General features: G+C 41.5%; 1 protein-coding gene across 1 annotated transcript in view; it reads left to right on the top strand.

Annotated features, from left to right (window-relative positions):
- LOC103362503 (ultraviolet-B receptor UVR8-like) overlaps positions 1-17874 on the top strand; it is a gene marked incomplete at its 5' end in the record, with an annotated part of 292781 nt that overhangs the window by 60328 nt on the left and 214579 nt on the right. The window contains one exon of the mRNA XM_008288878.1: positions 12000-12112. Within this exon, the coding sequence (XP_008287100.1) occupies positions 12000-12112 (113 nt within the window). The remainder of the gene's footprint in view (positions 1-11999; positions 12113-17874) is intronic.

Here is a 17874-nt window from a genome sequence, read left to right as displayed (position 1 = left end):
ACTTACATACCCAACTGTTGGCACACACTTGCACAAGCTTTTCTACCCAAATCCACGTACCGCGTGAGAGGATTTACTGTATGTCTATTGCAGGTGCATCAGATGCATAAACCAACCAGCATGGCGCTGACTCATTATCACATTGAATGTACATGAACAGTTTTATGTCACTGAGTCTTTGATCCAAATGGATTATAAAAGGAAACCAAAATGAAGATTCAGAACACAAGCAGGATTGCGTTCATTCACACTAAATACTCCTGGATCACTGCAAGCACTATATACACTGTGAAGTATGCTGTGTAGGAAAACTTAGAAGAGTGAAGTTAGTTTAATAGTTAATGAGTGAGGTGTATATGTGTTAGTTATTGAGCCAGTATTTAAATTTTAGTCGAAGAGAGACAGTCATACATTTTTACAATGATGATTTCTCTATGATGTCAAGGACTTTTCCGCCATAATGCTTTTAACATACTTGTTGAATCCCCTATTGGCAGCTTTTAAGGTCAGACTTGTGCAGTGTAAATCTATAGAATTATGATTTCATTCAACTAAAAGCAGCCCCACCAAGGTTGCGATTCAATAATAAAATACTATGAAAAAGTACAGTACTGGCAGGAAGGACGAAGCCTTGCGGCTGACAGACAAGCCGGCAGTGAGCAATGAATTAAACGCAAAATTGTGTTTTGCCATATAACTCATCCGGCCGGGAGTTACTCAGACAGAAAGCCAAATAGGACACGTTGGGGGTGAAAAAAGGCTAAAACTCAAATTCATGTGATAATGCTATAGTGAAAGTCTCTTTAACATTGGCTTTGGGGCTTTTAATGCAATGCACAATTTAATTTATATGAGGGAGTCTCTTCTGCTCTAAGCTCTTCCTCTTGATGAAAGGGGGGGACGAGTGAGGGGAAAGAGAGGGAGAATAAGTGTGTAGGATACTGAAAAGTAATGTCAGACAACCTGATTGTGAGAAGGGAATGGATTAAGGCTATTGTTTGAGCTGGAAAAGAAGGCACCTTCCATACTGCAGGCTGCCATCTTATCTCACCCCCCAACAGTGGTCTAATCTGTTGGTCGAGCATCCCTGCAAATAATTTCTATCTGTCAGACAGACAATGGAGCTGCCACCTTGTTGTGCATCACGGATTACTGTACTGTGCATCCTGTCCCGCCCCTACATAGACCCCTTACAAAGGACTTAATTGAATATCCGTCCATGGTTAATTTGTGTGTGTTCCATTTGGGAACTTGCATAAACACAAGCGCTAAGTCCACACAAAATGAGTACCGACTTGTTTTTACTCCCAACAGTAAGTGCACATAAACACACTCACAGAGCTGTGTGCGCATAGCCCCTATAGGAATTTATTTTGAGGCTACTTGTTCATTTAGTCTGATGTTGAAAGTCAGGAATTATTGCTTCCAATCCTTATGGCTAAACTGTAAACAAATTCAATGGACCAGATTCAATTAACTCTGTCTAACCTAACATATAATTACATGAAAGCAGAGAGTGAGGAGTAGGAGATAATGGAGTTTTTTACCCTTGAACCTTAACCCTACTTTTCCCATTTGTTTATCAAATTAATTTAAGCCAGTAGATTTGTTATGCTTGGGCTTAAATACATATAATCACCCATTTTAGCTTCATATTACACTTGTGCTTAAGCTAATTAATCCTCAATGTTTATCGCACATAAACAGTGATGGCTTTGCATTATACATCTACAGAAGGAGGGGTTTTTAAATTGTTATCAAAAATGTTAATTATTTAGAGCCATCACAAATGTCCTAAGACACATCTTGTCCTTGTGTTAGACAAACATTGGTGAATGACATTGAATGGTATTGGTTTTCATGGTGGTGCTCTTTAAAAATAGAAAATACACATGATTGTGTCACGAAAAACAACAGTTGGATAATGAATGTATTTTTCTGAGTATCTAGAATTTGGTGTCCATATTTTGAGGAGAATGTCTGTCCAGTTTTTGTGAAGTGACAGCAGTGCTTCGTCTCATGTGATGATGTGTTAAACAAAACACTGCCCACATGTTTGCTTTAAACTAAGTAGCCCTTAACTGCTTGGACAGACAGCAGGCTGTTGCACTTTATGTATTTGTTTATTTTCAAGATAAGGGGCCTCTTTTATGGATAAGCAGCTGACGCTCCCGCTCTGTCAAGCTGGGACAGGCTGAGAGAAGATAAAATAGAGTCTGTTAATCTGGTGCTGGTGAGCAGAGAGAGTGATGTTATTGACCTACGCTGGCAGCAATGTGTTTCAATTATACACCGCCATCCATTTGTCAGGCAAGCAGAGCGATGGGGGGGGCACGGAGTTCAAGCCTGGGTTAGAGTCATTCTCCATCACTTACGATGTGTCTTTGGAAAGTACTTTAATTGAATTACCCAATTTATTCTTCAAGCAACAATGCCCTGGCCCAGACCCATGACGTGAGACAATTAGATACAAGTTTAAAATCAGGCAGTTTGCATACTTCATCTTTTCATGGTGTACACAGGGAAGGAGACGGCTAACTTATGGTGACTTTCTTCCCCTCCTTCATCCTGAATAAATTCTATTAATGTGAGTGCTGCGCCTTTATCATCAAATTTTTTATCTTACACTTTCCTCAAGACTCTTTGATCTACAACTGCATGAAACATGTAATGTGGTAGATGACACTGCCCGTGTGTTGCTACTCTGCTATTTGCACTGTGTATGAATCTGTAGGATAGCAAGTGGTAGTTTGTTAGCAAAAAATTTCAATGCTTGGATTTGTTGAGACATTGTTGTTTTTTACTGTGTAAGAAACTGAAAGCCAACTTGATGTCGAGTTGAAGTTGTTTAGCCTTGACCAGTGTTGAGTCTTTCTCTGATAGTCATACGATCTTAACTCTACTTAAAAATAGTGACTTCTTAGTTACACGGTCAAATGTCTACATCTGTCTTTTTACTTTAAAGCTACTCATTGGCCAAGGCACATTGTCAAAGCTAACTTGCACTGGTATAGTCAGATTTCCTCTTTTGTTCACCGCTTAAATCTTCCGAGCAGATTTCCTTGAATATTTTCCCTGATATTTGCAAATTGCGCGAGGTTGAGTGTGATTAATTCTAATCAAGTTCAATTTATTCTAGTAGAGCAGCTGGAAGAGGCCTAAGTGTTGACTGCATTCTGTCTGTGAGCTGTCTGACAAGATGGCCAGGCTGTCGATCACCTCAGCCCCAGTTCCAGGTGTAGTGAAGGTGCTTGTGTCAGATGCACACTGGCCCACTTGCACTCTGGCCCCAACACCTGGCTGTTCACCAAACTCCAATTGTTAGTTCATCCATTTTCACCAAGTCTCGCTGTCTGCTCTCACTATCTGTGTCTAATCAACAGTGTTGCTCTCCCAGTATCTCCAGAGCTCATCTTGTTAAGGGCGAAGAATTGTGGATAAAAATGTACTCTCTATAAGCATGTAATGTACACCAATTATGCTAATTTGCAGTGCTGCAGATGGCCCAGTGTTGATTGCAGCTTTAGGATCAGGAGAGGCCGTCTGAAATTTGAACGTGGTACTCACGTGACACTCATTACCGCACAACCTCAACCAAATATCCCTTTGTCAATTGTCATCCATCTGTGCTTACTATCTTTGACAGATAAGACTATGCGGAACTCAAGGCAGCTGAAGAGTTGCACAACAAGCAACAGAGAATGTCCCTAGTTTTAATTGGCATTTCCCTAGTTGAGCTGTATTTGGGCGTGCTCTCAAAACAATAAGCTTTGTAAATCATCTACAATGGCAATGACGAGGAGACAGAGGAAAACGAGGATAATGTCCCAGTACAGGATCGTAATGTATTTTATAAAGTAATTGCACAATAACTATGCAGTACATCGTGAAAGATGACAGTAAATGGAGTAATTGAGATTCATGATTTTTATTTTTTAATGTGTCATTTTTCCCCTTGACAGTCCACCTCATCAGGATATGGATAGCTATCCACTCCCAGTATGTTGGCTCCAGGGGCAGGAGAATCCTCTCCAAATGCCAGTCCACTCTGGGAACTGTGACATTCAAAGTGTGCCAAGGTGTGCAGTGTGAGCAAAGCATGTGCAGTCAGATGTAAATTCATCACCGTCATCAGCTATGATGCTCTTTGTTCCGGCTATTGAGGCGAGTCAGTTTAGCCCCCATCTTCTTTTAGGCCATGCTAAAGTGAACCCATGCTGATGTTCAAATGAATGGAGTCCTTTCATGAAGGCATGGCCATTGAACTCTGGAGGCTGAATATAGCCGTAAGTCCTGCAACCTTTGTGGCAGGGGGTTCCTGCCAGGCATGATTCCTGTTTAGTGAATAAGTGGGGTAATTATGGTGCAGTTGGGGCCATGCAGCAAATGTCACCAGCAGATAAACAGTAGGAGCAACTCTTCCGTAAAAGCCTGATTTATCCACCCTGGACCTCCCGTAGCCTGCAGATGAATTAGGAGCAGTTGGGTGTAAAAAACAAACTAGCTTCTCTTGATTTCACTGGAGTTCAAGGATGCATATAATTGAAGAAACAGTAGTTAACAGATAAGGCCCCAAGTTAAACCTTACTTTGTCACACACCGAATCTCTCATGCTGGTCTCTAAAGGCAGCTGCTAGTTCGATTTGTGTATACCAGGGCAGCGATTGTGCGTAAATAATATGCTATGACATTGTATAGATGTGAGTCTTTTGCGCTGCATTGAAGCTTTTTTAATAGCTGCATCACATACAAAAAGCAAATCCTCTGTTCCTGAAATACTGCTGGAAACTACAGGTGCAAAATGACCCCTTGCACATATGGTTTTATGTGTTGCTATTAGAATATGAATCTCCAACTTATCCATTCTGAGTCCCCTCCCCTGTATCTCTGATTGGAAACCACATCCATTGCACTCCATTAAAGAGTGCCCACTCACGCGTGACTACAGGGCGGCCTTTATAACATCATGAGCCTGGGGAAATGGGAGAGTCAGCGAGCGTCATTCCATTACCTGCTGAAATGGATGCCCCTGTATCTCCTCCTTGATTAGCTTTGTCTCAAATAACAATGATAGCTTTAAGTGTGTCTAATTGAAGCCGGGCTCGCCCTCCCTCTCTGTGTGAAAGTGCTTACTCATTTTGTCTGTCCTTTTAATAATTACATTATCATTTTACACCCCTGCCGGTTCCTTGGGAAGTGGGCTGGCGCTTGTGTTGAAGTGAAAGCTCATTATTGGAGCTGAATTATGTGCAGTTTATTGATCCCCATGGTGGATTATGGTGCTCTAAGTTAGTCTAGACAGAATAGTTAGCCAGATGACAGAGAGGAAACATAGAGGCCCCAGGGGGAAGATCTCTGGGCTCAGTGAGCAATTAATGCCTGCCAGGTAATGGAATTTAAGTTTACACTAAATCCACCAATGCCTTGGCATTTGAAGTGCCTTATAAAAAAACATTAGCCTAATGAGACGGTCAAGAGCAAGAGAGGCATTCTTTGCACATATTTTCTCTCTCATACACTTGTCCTTTTCTCTTCTGTTCTTGATCATCCGATACGAGCACATTAAGGGCCAGCTATCTCGAGTCCATTCTAATGCTGTTGATAGCAAGTGTATGGCGATGCCTTTTTGCAAGTGTCTTTTCCTCTCTAGATTGGCCTGGAAAAAGTTTTGATTGATAGGCTTTAGTTGGCTTCATTTTCCAGTCAAGCTTTGCTAATCTCCATCTTAGCCTGGGTGAGGGTGTTTGTGTGATAAAGAGCACCGTGAACAGGAGAAAGGCCAAAGTGCTGAGTAAGAAGCCAAGCCGGACATTCATCTCTATAAAGCCGAGCGTCCGTTTTAAAGCTATCCATCATTATCTTGATGAACACGCCACATCACTAACAGCCTTCCTGCCACCAAGGCTAGTGGCATCGTGTCCTTCAGCGGACTTGTAAGGACCTCAGTTACATGAGGAGTCGAGGATTCATTTTTTATTTTTATTTTTTGGCCACCTGGACAGCGGATACAAAATTGACGTATTATCACCTTTTAAGCACTAACTTATTAACCCTTTCCTACCGCGTTTCTTTCAGTCATTCAGTTTGGCTTTCAGTGCAGCTGACCAATTGAATTCAGTTCAGTTTAATTTCTATAGCATCATTTCAGAGCGTAAGTCATCTGAGGGCATTTCACAAAGTAAGGTCAAAACCTTACAATGTTAAATAGAGATACCTAACGAATCCAGTGAATGCTTTTGAGCAAGCACTTGGCCACAGCTGAAAGAAAAAAGAAGCTTCCTTTTATCTAGGTCGTTATTGAAAATGTGAACCTGTTCTCAACTAATTTACCTGGTAAAATAAAGGTTAAATAAATAACAGGAAGAAACGTCTGGCAGAACCAGGCTCGGGGAGGGTGGTCATCTGTCTTGACCGACTGGGGTGACGGTAGAGAGGAAAACATAGCAGCTATAACTGATTGAGATGATGTGTTATTGATCTTAAAGATGCATAAACATCCTAGGTAACTGTAATAATATTTCTCGAAGATGCTGTTCAATCAATCTTTAAAAGCTTTTTTATGCTGAAAATTTCTGCTGGGTCTGGCCAAAATTGTCCTGTGAGAGCAGTGAGAGTGGACCAGGACAGCGACGATATGGACCAGACAGCAAAACAATGACCTCAAACTTGCTGTGAAGCTACTGTCAAAGCAATTCATACGGTACCACCAATTCCTGTATTGCAGTTTGATGTGAGGCGTAATATCAAAAATATTAGTTTTGTTAAGCTGAAATTAATTTTTTCCCATTTTCTGTGGAAGCACCAACCTGAAACTCAGCGGTTCCTCTTGAGCTGGCCTCTCGTTCAGCGCTGGTCAACTAACGAGCTGCTAAACAGAGCGAGAGTCGCAACACTGAGTTAATGATGGGTGTGAAAAAGAGAGACTGTGTCGAGAATTGTAAAATCACATGAGGTCAAAAAATAAATAGATTAAACAAAAATACAGATCCTCACCGAAAGTTGGAGTATCCTGTACCCTGTGGAAAATAAAAAGCAAAAGCCACCTCTGATAAGAGTGCGTCAGTTACTTTTATATGAAACAGATTTATCTTTCAGTAAAATCAATGTCCTTGCCCCCACAAATACGGAAATGCGATCACGTTGGTGTTTGTTAGATGCACACAGAGTCACTAACACATCCGAGGGGCAGAAAGCCAGTTACTAAACCCCATTTTAAATGACAGTCTTGATGAAACATACTGGTTAGTCAGGCAGTGTTTTTGCACCTGTTAAAGTAGCCTTGTGCATCCTGTGAGCGAGACGGGGAGCCAGCAACTTTACCCCATAATGAGGCCAATATCTCGCTCAAAGCCTTTCTGTGCCTTTTGTGTGGTTTACTGTGTCCTTGGCTCATGAGCCTTGATAATGTTGGTAAATACATACAGGAGCAAGGATAAACTAGGCTGTAATCCACACTACCTCTAGATGGAAGAGGAAGGGAGTGATACCGGGGGAGAGGAGAGGAAAGAGAAGCAGCTGATTAGACTGGTTTTACTGCTCCTCTGCCGACCTAGAAAAACACAGCAGCCCTGACCTTGCATAGCCCAACCCTTATATATCTAATGATCTCTGAGTACCTTAATGATACAATGTGTTCTCTCTCCCGCTCTTTCCCTACATTTTCCTACCCTTCTTTCATGGAGCTCTCTCCCTTTTCTCTCTCTTTTTAACACAAGCGTTTGCACACGCGCGCTAGTCCACACAAACACACACACACTCACACAAAGTACACAGCCTTGAAAAACCCAGTCAGCAGTTTGGGCTCAGAGTCTAGCAAATGAGCTGTCCTATTGAAATAGAAAGGAGAGTGCTCTATGCTGTAGAAAATGCTGCTATGGCAAGCCTTACAGAAGAGAGACGGAGGGAAAATTACTTGTTCGGACAAAGAAACATGAGAATGTCCTTTCACTACAAATGTACCAATTTACATTTGGACGGTGCAGATTACATCCATTTCTCCCATACTTTATTTCTTTTTTAGCCCTCTTTTACCACCCCCACACCTCATCTCATTATCATTCATAAAACACCACTAAGTGCTGTAAGAGCCGTAAGAGAGACAAAAAACTTCCAATTCAAAAAATGTCTTTTTCTCATTGATTTAGCGTTCCTTTATCTCGTCCTAGGTGCTCCATTGGTTTTAACACTGCGATTGTGGTTGGACTCCTGCAGTTTAATGGTGGCGCCACTGTTATATAGCTCAGTTCAATTGTATCAAAGATGACTAACCAGCCATAGTGCCGTCTTACATTCTTAAAGCGGGGTACTGAATACTGTGTAGAAATCTTCTATCCCACCTAGAGGACTGTATTTTTAAGGCATGATGGGTCTCTAATTATTGGTTCTGATACATAGCCATCTGCAACTTTATAAAAACCATTTAAGTGGTAATTAAGCTTTTGATTTTTCTGCCTGTTTTGTCACCATGAAGAAAACTGCTTCCATTGTCTTGAGCCATTCATTGTTGTGTCTGATTCCCTCTCTTTAACCACTTAACGCGTAAACCTCCATTTGGTCCTGGTATTCCCCCTTCTTGCTCGATCGGTCCACGGTAATTAAGATTCCATTTTGCTGTGAATAGGAACGTTAAAATGGAGGGTTATCGCTGGGCTTCTGTCGGCTCACCCAGCGAAACACCTATAGTGACCTCTCTGATTTACCCAATAGGGGTCCCTCCTTCGCCCCCCTTGATATCCCTCTTCCCCCCCACCCTCATGGCCATCTTGTTGTGTGGTCTCCTCTCTTCAGTTCTCTCATTACTCTCTGTGTGAAGGCCTGGGAGATGGGTGGCAGGGGAGGAGTGGGGCGGCTGCAGAGGAGGGCTTCTGTCCCTGGATGAGTGAGTGTGGATAAGAAGTTGTTTGAATTCATAATTGTGCTCTTGTGAAGGGGGAGATTTGTAAAGCAAGGCTGGGTTCATTGTGTGGCAGTGCGAGTCCGGTGGAGGGTGCGAGCCGCTCAAAGCTAATGTAATCTACGCTATTAGAGAGGGTTAATTAGCTGCTGAACTGGAGCCTGAAGAGCAGGCAGAGAAGGAGAGACACACAGAGCGAGACAGAGAGAGAGAGAGAGAGAGAGAGAGAGAGAGACGGAGGGCGGGCAGTAGGGATAGAGAGGTCTTCAGGGAGTCATTAGAGACTGCTTGTTGTAATACAGCCACACAGTCAATAAGGCTTCTCCTCTGAGGAGTAGAAGAAAGACATGGAAGGAAAGAGAGTTTCACACCAAGTGTGTGGATGTTAGCAGCTCTGCCACTGGACACATGTTGGGAAACCACTACAGCTTTATTTTTAGATTTTGTCAGAGAAGGGCTTTGCAAGTTTTTGCCCCCAGAAGTAGTTGTATATTAAGCAGTTATCCACAGAAATGTAACTTATGTAGCAAAATAACACAACATAAAACACAGTTTGATAATTTACTTATTTTTTTATAAACAATACTAATTTACCACAACATAAATTTAAAAAAAATCTCAGAACAGCCAGTAAATAAAAACATTTTCACACTCTGTAGATACAAATAACACCAGGAACTGACTTTCTGTCTCTACACAATCTTTATTCTTTTTCTATGGAGCTGTCATTGTAGCATCTCTTTGACTCTCTCATAAACTACAGTGTTAAATCAGACTGGGTGTGAAACTACAGTGATTTCATGCTGTCTTCATGTGGTTAATTTCCTTTTCACAGCAAATCACGCTACGGGAGAAGAAAAAACAGATCCAATTTCAAAGTACCTATATAATGGTTGATTTTACAATTGATTTTCTTTTAAGAAATAATACATTATTAATGTAAAGCACATCCTGTCATCCTGAGCTAAATTTCTTCAGCAGCTTTGTTGGATTACATAGAATATTAGATTAGTTTTAAATGTAGTGTCCTTTCACAATAAGTGCGTTGAGTACAAATACTAAGACAACGAAATGCAGTTTAGCATCACAGCAGAAGTAAAGTGTATTATCTGGTGTTGTATTCTGCCTTAACTAGTAGTTGTAACTGTTGGCCCTCTAACCTCCATTCTGCACGTGAAATCAAGCAATTCCAGGAATACGAAAGCACTGATTTCTTGAAAGTTTCATGAAGTATACTATAATCTTTGTTTAATTCATTGCACCGTGCTTTGAACAGCAGTAACAATGAAACCAAAAAAAGTTTATTCTTGAACTTATTTTCTTTTGCCTTGAGCCTTCCTTTTTGTGGATTGTACTACACAAAATTATATTTATTCACCTTGACTACCTGTCATGCTCTCTGTTCTGCATCTAAAAGGCCTGCGCAACTTATTGCTCAGTGTTTTTTGTTTTTTTTTTGTCTCCACACTGGGAACAGCCACGGCTGGACGCAATATGTTTTGGATTTTCTTTATGTCTGTACATAACTCCATACTTAAGTACTGCTGTGTTGTTCTTGTGAATGCGATTTATCTGGAGTGCTGAAGGGATTTCATTACATCTGGCATAAGTGTTTACTTGGACCCAAGAATGAACTGATCAGAATTTGGTGGTCAATGGTCACGTAGACCTCACAAAACAAGCTTTTCCCCCCCATAACTCACACAGATTTCTTACAGATGTCTATTGGGATAAAATGAGGAACTGATGGTGTTTTATATCCAACAGGTCAAAGGTCATCTTCACTCTGACACAAAAACACTTCTCAGGCAGTTATTTAACGCCATAACTCAGGAACAGAAGGGGAGATAGTGACCATATTTTACATTTGGTCCGATACTGAATTGGTGACACTAATCTTGGTGCCCTCATGTAACGGTGGGGATTGTATCGATCTTCTGAGTTGCTAGGTTGAATATGTGCGTCCATATTTTAGATCTTTTAGCTTTTTTGCAGCAGCATCGATATTTGAAGCATTGTCGAGTGTAATGGCTAAACTTTTATCCTATCAGGATCGACTTTATTGGTCAAGCATGTGAACATATACAAGTATTGTGACTCCGTTTTGCATTTCTCTCAGGGAACTTACACACTTCAAAGTCTTGATTACATATGTTCTGACTCTGGCCTGGGATGGATGGAAGCTGCAACTTGGTTGGTGTTTAGATGCATACAACCTTAAGGTGATGATTCTAGTTTATTCTTTACTTTTTTATCAAAGTTGCAATCCTACACTTAAAATCGCGCCTGGGAAGCTCTGCCGGCCCCCTGCTAGCAGTCGATTTGTATTTATCGATATGTTCTGTAGTACTCCATCCTATGTCTTATGTGGTTGTCGCTCTGAGCAAAACTTCACTTAAGACGGGTAGTTAGTGTCTGCTCCCCTGGCATTTTAATTCAGATTAATTACTTTCCCTGGCTCAAACAATCCATTTTTGTTTGTTTGTGGATGTTTTTAGCTTTTTCTTGACCTCGGGGTGAAGAAAGAGAGAAAGACAGAGGGAGAGGAAGAAAAAAAAACCCCTCTACACTAGACTTATACCCTCAATTTAATAGCCGAGTGAGGTGTTTCTCCAGCATCATCAGATCAATGGAGAGTAAATAGCCCACACTTCTTGTTTCACAGTGCAGTATTGATCTTTTCCTCAGTCTCGGCTTCCCTTTCCCCAGCATCTCGTGTCTTTCAACCCCTGGGACTGTGCTGATTGCCATAGATTGGACAAGCTAACAAGCGCATGATGAGGAACCAGGCTTTCTTTTCTTCTCATAGGCTGTTTCATTTTTTCTTTGTGGCACTGGCATGAACACACACAGACAGACAGACACACACAGGGACTTAAAAACATCAGATCTACACAGCTCAGCCCCATAAAGGAGTATGCTGTTTCTTTCTTGTTCCCTCTGTTGTTCACGTTGTTCTGTCTTCATCTACACTGAGAGGATCTACTGTAGCTGTGCCTGTCTTTGGGATGTTTGCCAGTCTGATGGAGTATACCAACTTAACTACAGAGCAACTCCGAGATACTGTGTGCTTCTTCACCTCACTGGGAACTTTATTTTATTCCAGCTGGCACCGTGTTTGTTCCAGAATCTTCCATCATCTCTGAAAATATGTCAAGTGGCCTGCGGAGAGCGACACACTCTGTTTGCGCTGGAGGACGGCACAGTGGCGGCATGTGGGTAAGTTCAGTGTCAATGCAGCAGACAGTTTGCCGAAGTCCAGACCGGAGGGGGATAGGAGGAGAGATGTGGAGGCAAACCCCTCCCCGCTCATCCCAACCTCCCCCCTGATATTACTGCATAGGCAAATAAGGTTCAGGGGAAAGACTGAAAGATTGCATGTGGGGTACAGTGACGAGTAATCGCTGGGTATTTAAAGTTTACATTTCCTGCGTGTGTGTGCGCCTTCTCATTTCTTCTCGGCATGCAGAGTTGTAATAAATCTTGTTGTGTGTGGGTAAGAGAGGTGCATGTGTTGCCGCGTGGCTTAGGATCAATATGAAGTGTGTTTATTGAATCCAATAGTTGTTTATGCGAAGAAAGGAAATAAACCAGCTGGAATAAGTGATCAGATGTGCTTTTAAGCCTCATTACTAGCCCGTTGGGTATATAGATCTGCTTTTAAACAGCCATGTAGATTGGACAAGTTTATGCTTGAACACGGCAAACATGATATACATGCAGATTTCAGAATCATGTTTGATCATCTCCCTATATTGCCAAGATTTCTCCTTCACAAACTTAGATTAATGTTTCACTTCCAACTAGTTGTGTTCTTGAATTCTGCTGTGTTCCTAAAACTATCTTAATTTAGTCTGTTAATTATAAATAGAGCTTTTCTTGAAGGTTTATCTTAAGGACAGATAATAGATTGGATATCTAAATTGAGGGAAATAGAATTATACTTCGTGCCACTGTTTTCTGTCATTACATTCACGATCCTTTCCCCCCCTTTCTTTTGAGTAGAAACAGCAGCTGTCTGGAAAGTGTTTACATTGACTTGACTTGTCATTAAATTGAAGATACAAGGTGTAAAACAGTCTGCCTTTAAAATCTGTTTTGATTAGGAATAATTAGGATTATTGGAGATGGATGTGGTTGCTAAATTCTCCCTGAAATTAAGGTGTGTAGCAAATTGACTGAAATAACTAATATCAACAGGATGCAGTCTAAACATATCGGTTTAATGTTGATTCACAGTATTGATTAGACTCGTCGTTTTTGTATTCTAGAAAGATGAGTTGGTGTTGTGCTCTGTCTTGGTTTTTGCTGAAGGGAATTCAAATATATTATTGATAACATCTGATTTTAAGGTGGCCTAAAGAGGGCTGGGAATCTCCTTATCAGAAACATTTGGACACCAGCGTGTGCTAACAAGCTAGCAAGCTAATACAAAGACTGACAAAAAGTCACAGCATTACAAGATAATTACACGTTCAGTTCAGTCAGGATTAAAAAACTGTATTTGAAAGAAATCTAGTAAACAGACAGCGATTTCATTTTTTTTTACTGACATTTTAAAATACAGGTTTGTTCCTGACATCTTTGTTTTTACCTGCCTTTTATTTCTGATGCCTTCATCCTCAACTTACCTGAACCCTGAGCCGATCTAACCACACACAAATGCACACCCATTCTTTCCTCTCTTCTTGGCTCCCTGTGTTTGCATGTGATATTTTAGGTGACTCTGGGAGGGATGACAGTTCTAACTAGGCCTATTAGGTAACCCTCAGGGTGCCCTCAGCACTGATTTGAGCACCATTAATTTTCTATTATGGAGTGCTAAAGATGTGCCCCTGCACAGTCATTCACCTGGCTTATTGAGTCTCGCACACACCAATTGTGGACTTTTCTAGGGCAGTGTTGCTGAAGGTTTAGTGCGACCCCTCTGGGGAGCTAATTTATTATTTGCAGATATCGATCTGGCAGGGTAGGCCAGCCAAGCCATGGCCGATGTTGACTCTGCTCTGGCCTGTGGCGACTTTAACCCTTTCCAGACTGCAGCCGACACACGCGAGATGGATGGTCAGTGGATGTTAGAGCACTGCTGTTACGAGTTGTTTCAATTCCCTTGCTTGTTCAGTGATTTTTTTATTATTTGATTTAAATGAGCAACTGATGGAAGCAATTTGCAGCAAGGAAAGGATAGGTTTTATCTTTCTGGTTATATAACTTTGTTCTTTTTTTGCAAACGGATAAATAGGCAGACACATCCACACATGTACGTACACTCAGACACACACGCTGTCTGGCCTGTCCAAGGGAAATAAAATCACAGTTAAGAGGAAGGAAAACAAATTTAGAAGGTCAGACAAAACATTTATCAAGCTGTGTATGTCTGGTGGGTAAATAACAGAGGGACGGTAAAGGGCATGACTCTGAAACCACCAGATAACCACAGCAGATCATCACACACAGTCTCAAGATTCACTGCAGAGAACGGATATTTCTCAGAGGGTTTCCTTCAGAGCATTTACTAATATTCTCTCTCCTGTATTGCTGTTTTATTTTGAACATAAAACTGAGTTATTACAGCACACACCCATGTGACTGAAATGAAAGTTGTCGTGGTGAAAGGCAGAAAAGAGGGAAAACTAGACGTCTTTGAGCAAATGTAGCAAAAGGATGCAGCAGAAGGAAATGCATATACCAAACAATGAAGAGGAAACCCTTCTTCCTCCAGAGTCTGGGCTTAAAATAGTCAGGGAACATGTGCTGTGCATTTAAGCTACATATCAGATTTGTTGCATAATTAGGTTTAATTTAAATGGCGACCACAGAAGAGAGGAATAGGGAAGGAAAACAAGACTTAAGAGAAAAATAAAACTTCCATAAACTAAGACAAATAATAATACGTTAGACATCTTGTACAGTACCTGACCATAAATTCCTAAAGCACAGACATTGGGCTATTTATTAACACGCTATCTGAACATTCACAGTATACGACAAAAGCAAATGGCACATTTGAGAGATTGTAATTTCATGCAGTCACATTTCTGCTTAATCCTGCGCTATGATGTAATCGAAAAATAACTTGAGCCAAAAAACAGGCTTCTCAGAGCGACGAACAAGACAGAACATGAACATTGCGTTTAATGAAATACCCAGATGTGGCTTGTGTGCATGTGTGTAGAAAGTAAGTGTGTCCTGTCTTTGTAAAATTAGCCATCTATTTATTGATGTCGTTATCATGCACACACACGCACTCTCACACTCACACACACACTGTATTAACTTACTCTCCAGGATTGGTGCTAGTCAAGCGTGCGCACGCACACACACAAACACACGCACGCACACACACACACACACACACACACACACACACACACAATTATGCCCAGGGACCAATAAGTCGCTTCCCACAGGCCTCCTCAAGGCCTTGCTACAACCTCATAGTCAGCTTGGCCTGTCCTCACCCTAATTGGTATTTAATGCTCTCACTGAACCTCAGAGGTCAAACAGCAGTTTCTGTGTGTATGTGCGTAGTTGTGCGCGTGTCTGTTTGTGTAAGGGAGCTGAGCCAAGTAAGTCACAGGCTGTATAACCAAGAAACGACACAAAAACGCTATAGATTGCACAGCTATGGGGTGTCCTGTGATGAGTGCTAGGAAGCCTGAATACAGCGTGAATGATGATAGATGTCCAGAGAGGAATTATGGAGGATAATAGACCACCATTTTCCTTTTATACCGGTTGTTATGATAGCATTTTGCCTGATTTTTATGGCCTGGAATATAAAATAAAGGTCAGGAAATTTCCCAGAGATGAAAGTGCCTCCAACCAATCCAAATTTGTCCATACTCCTTCTGTAAAGACGATTTCATGGTTGACAACCCTGTCTCTTGTTGAATTTGGCGTAACCTCAGAAGATGGCTCATATTCATCTTCCATATTCATGTGAGTCCCTGAAACTGAGGTGGAGGTCAGAGAAAAGACATCACTGACGAGGAAACATGATGGAGTGGATTTTCCACTGTTTTGCTGCGTAGTCTCTGTTAATGTTGTTATGAAAGAGTGGGCAGTGCGCCCGTGGAGCCCTGACAGGGAGGAAGACAGAGGGAAGGAAGCCACCCTCTCCACAGGCGTTCGATGCCACTTCCAAAACTCAACTGTCTGATTACTACTAGAGACCACAGTTTGTAAAGACGCACATCACAGCTGTCTACACTCAGGGAGAGGGAAGAAAAAGGCAAGAAAAAAAAAATGTGACAAATAAAGATGGAAGGGGCTGAAACATGAATTGGTGACAAATAAGAGATTACCCATCATCGCTTATTTTGTGATGTCTGTGGAATATCATTGTGTGTTTCATCTACCAGATCCGTCTGCTATAAAGGAGAAGAAGAAAGCATGGGGTGGGGTTTCATTTTATGTTGTGTCTCTAAAATATGTAATTATCAGACTTGATCTGTTCTCAGCACTACGAGATCAGTCCAACATCTGGACCAGTCCAGACTAATGGCATACAAGGAGACACGCCTTGATTGAACATAAAGAAAGTGTGGAATTTCATAGTGCATCCAGCTTTGTTTGCTAAAAACGGTACATGCTCTTAGTTTATCATGAAATTTTTCATTGGATTTACATCCATTACAGAGCTTTGGAACCTGTGCCATTACAAATTGCTCTATATGTAAAAGGAGTAAATGTGGTTCTAAAGCAACACAGTTGTCAATAAGCATCAAGCAGCCGTCGCTGACGTGCCTGCTGTCTCATCAGTAATCAGGCCAATCTGTTTTAGCAGAAAATGGCCATACACGGCGCAGCATTGATGGAAATGTCTCATTTCAACTTCATGGTGCCTTGAGAAGGCAAAGCAAATCAGCAAATGTTCATGAATTTGACAGAAGAAGCGTGGAAATTCTATGACAACTAGTTGGATTCGGTGAGCTGAGTGCCAGCACTTTGCATTAAGTTACACTGAGCACTAATTGGATGCTACCTGGCTCAACATCACTAGCAGCTCTGAACAGGATCAGGATCTGGCTCTGACTAACAGCAAGCTCTCTGGTGTTGCTGGCTGATTACCCTCAGCAAAGGGAAAAGCGAAACGATGATGAGAAAAAAAAATCCCTTCTCTCGCACAAGCCCTTGGCCCTGTTGGCACTGTGCTAGCTTTTTGATTTTTCCTGATGTCCCTGAAATTGATTTTCAGCCATGATTGCATCGCTTCTCTGAGGATAATCAAAGATTTTGAATAATTGCTGCAGTATGACTGTACAATGGGGAATAACAAGAATAGTGGCAACTTCCCCTTGCTGTCATCTATAGAATAATTTTAGCTGAGCACTACCGTATGACTTCACAACATACCTCTCAAATGGTTCCCAGTTGTAAGCATGACACCATATGTTTCATTGGGCATGCCTAATAACATCCTGCATAGGTTTGATAATGACACAACACACCATTGTCTGATTGTGTCTTTTTTTTTTCATTATTGAAAACTATTATTCGAGTAGTTAATATACAATCTCTGTAGTTTTGTTTTTGGCTTGGGGGGGAAAAATAAAGCCAAAATAAATGGCTTCGCTTATCCTAGCTGATTCATACACAGTTGAATCAGCCGTGGAAAGAAAAACTTGATGTCCTGAATTCCGGTTACACAAGCCTTGCAACACAGCAGCTCTCAGTAACATTTTCCCTGCTTAATCTTGCCGTCATTGATTTAAAAACATCCTGAGGAAGTTGTTTTGTGCCGTTACTCCTAGCTGACTCGTATGAGAGAGACATCACCATCCTGGAGCCACCCTTTTGTGCCACAGTGAAAGATGGTCTCTCGTTTAACGCGGGAATGTAACCGGTGTTTGCAAGGGGAGAAACAGATTGATTACAGGGCGAGGGAAGATTAATAAGCTGCACGGGGCAGTTATGACACCCATTGTTTCACACATGCCTTGTAGAGGTGTGCCTCCCAAAATGCATCATTGTGTAAA

The sequence above is a fragment of the Stegastes partitus genome, unplaced genomic scaffold (assembly GCF_000690725.1).
Source record: "Stegastes partitus isolate 25-593 unplaced genomic scaffold, Stegastes_partitus-1.0.2 Scaffold13, whole genome shotgun sequence".
Taxonomy (NCBI): domain Eukaryota; kingdom Metazoa; phylum Chordata; class Actinopteri; family Pomacentridae; genus Stegastes; species Stegastes partitus.
The sequence above is the reverse complement of the archived record's forward strand: the minus strand, read 5'-3'. Positions and strand labels throughout refer to the sequence as shown.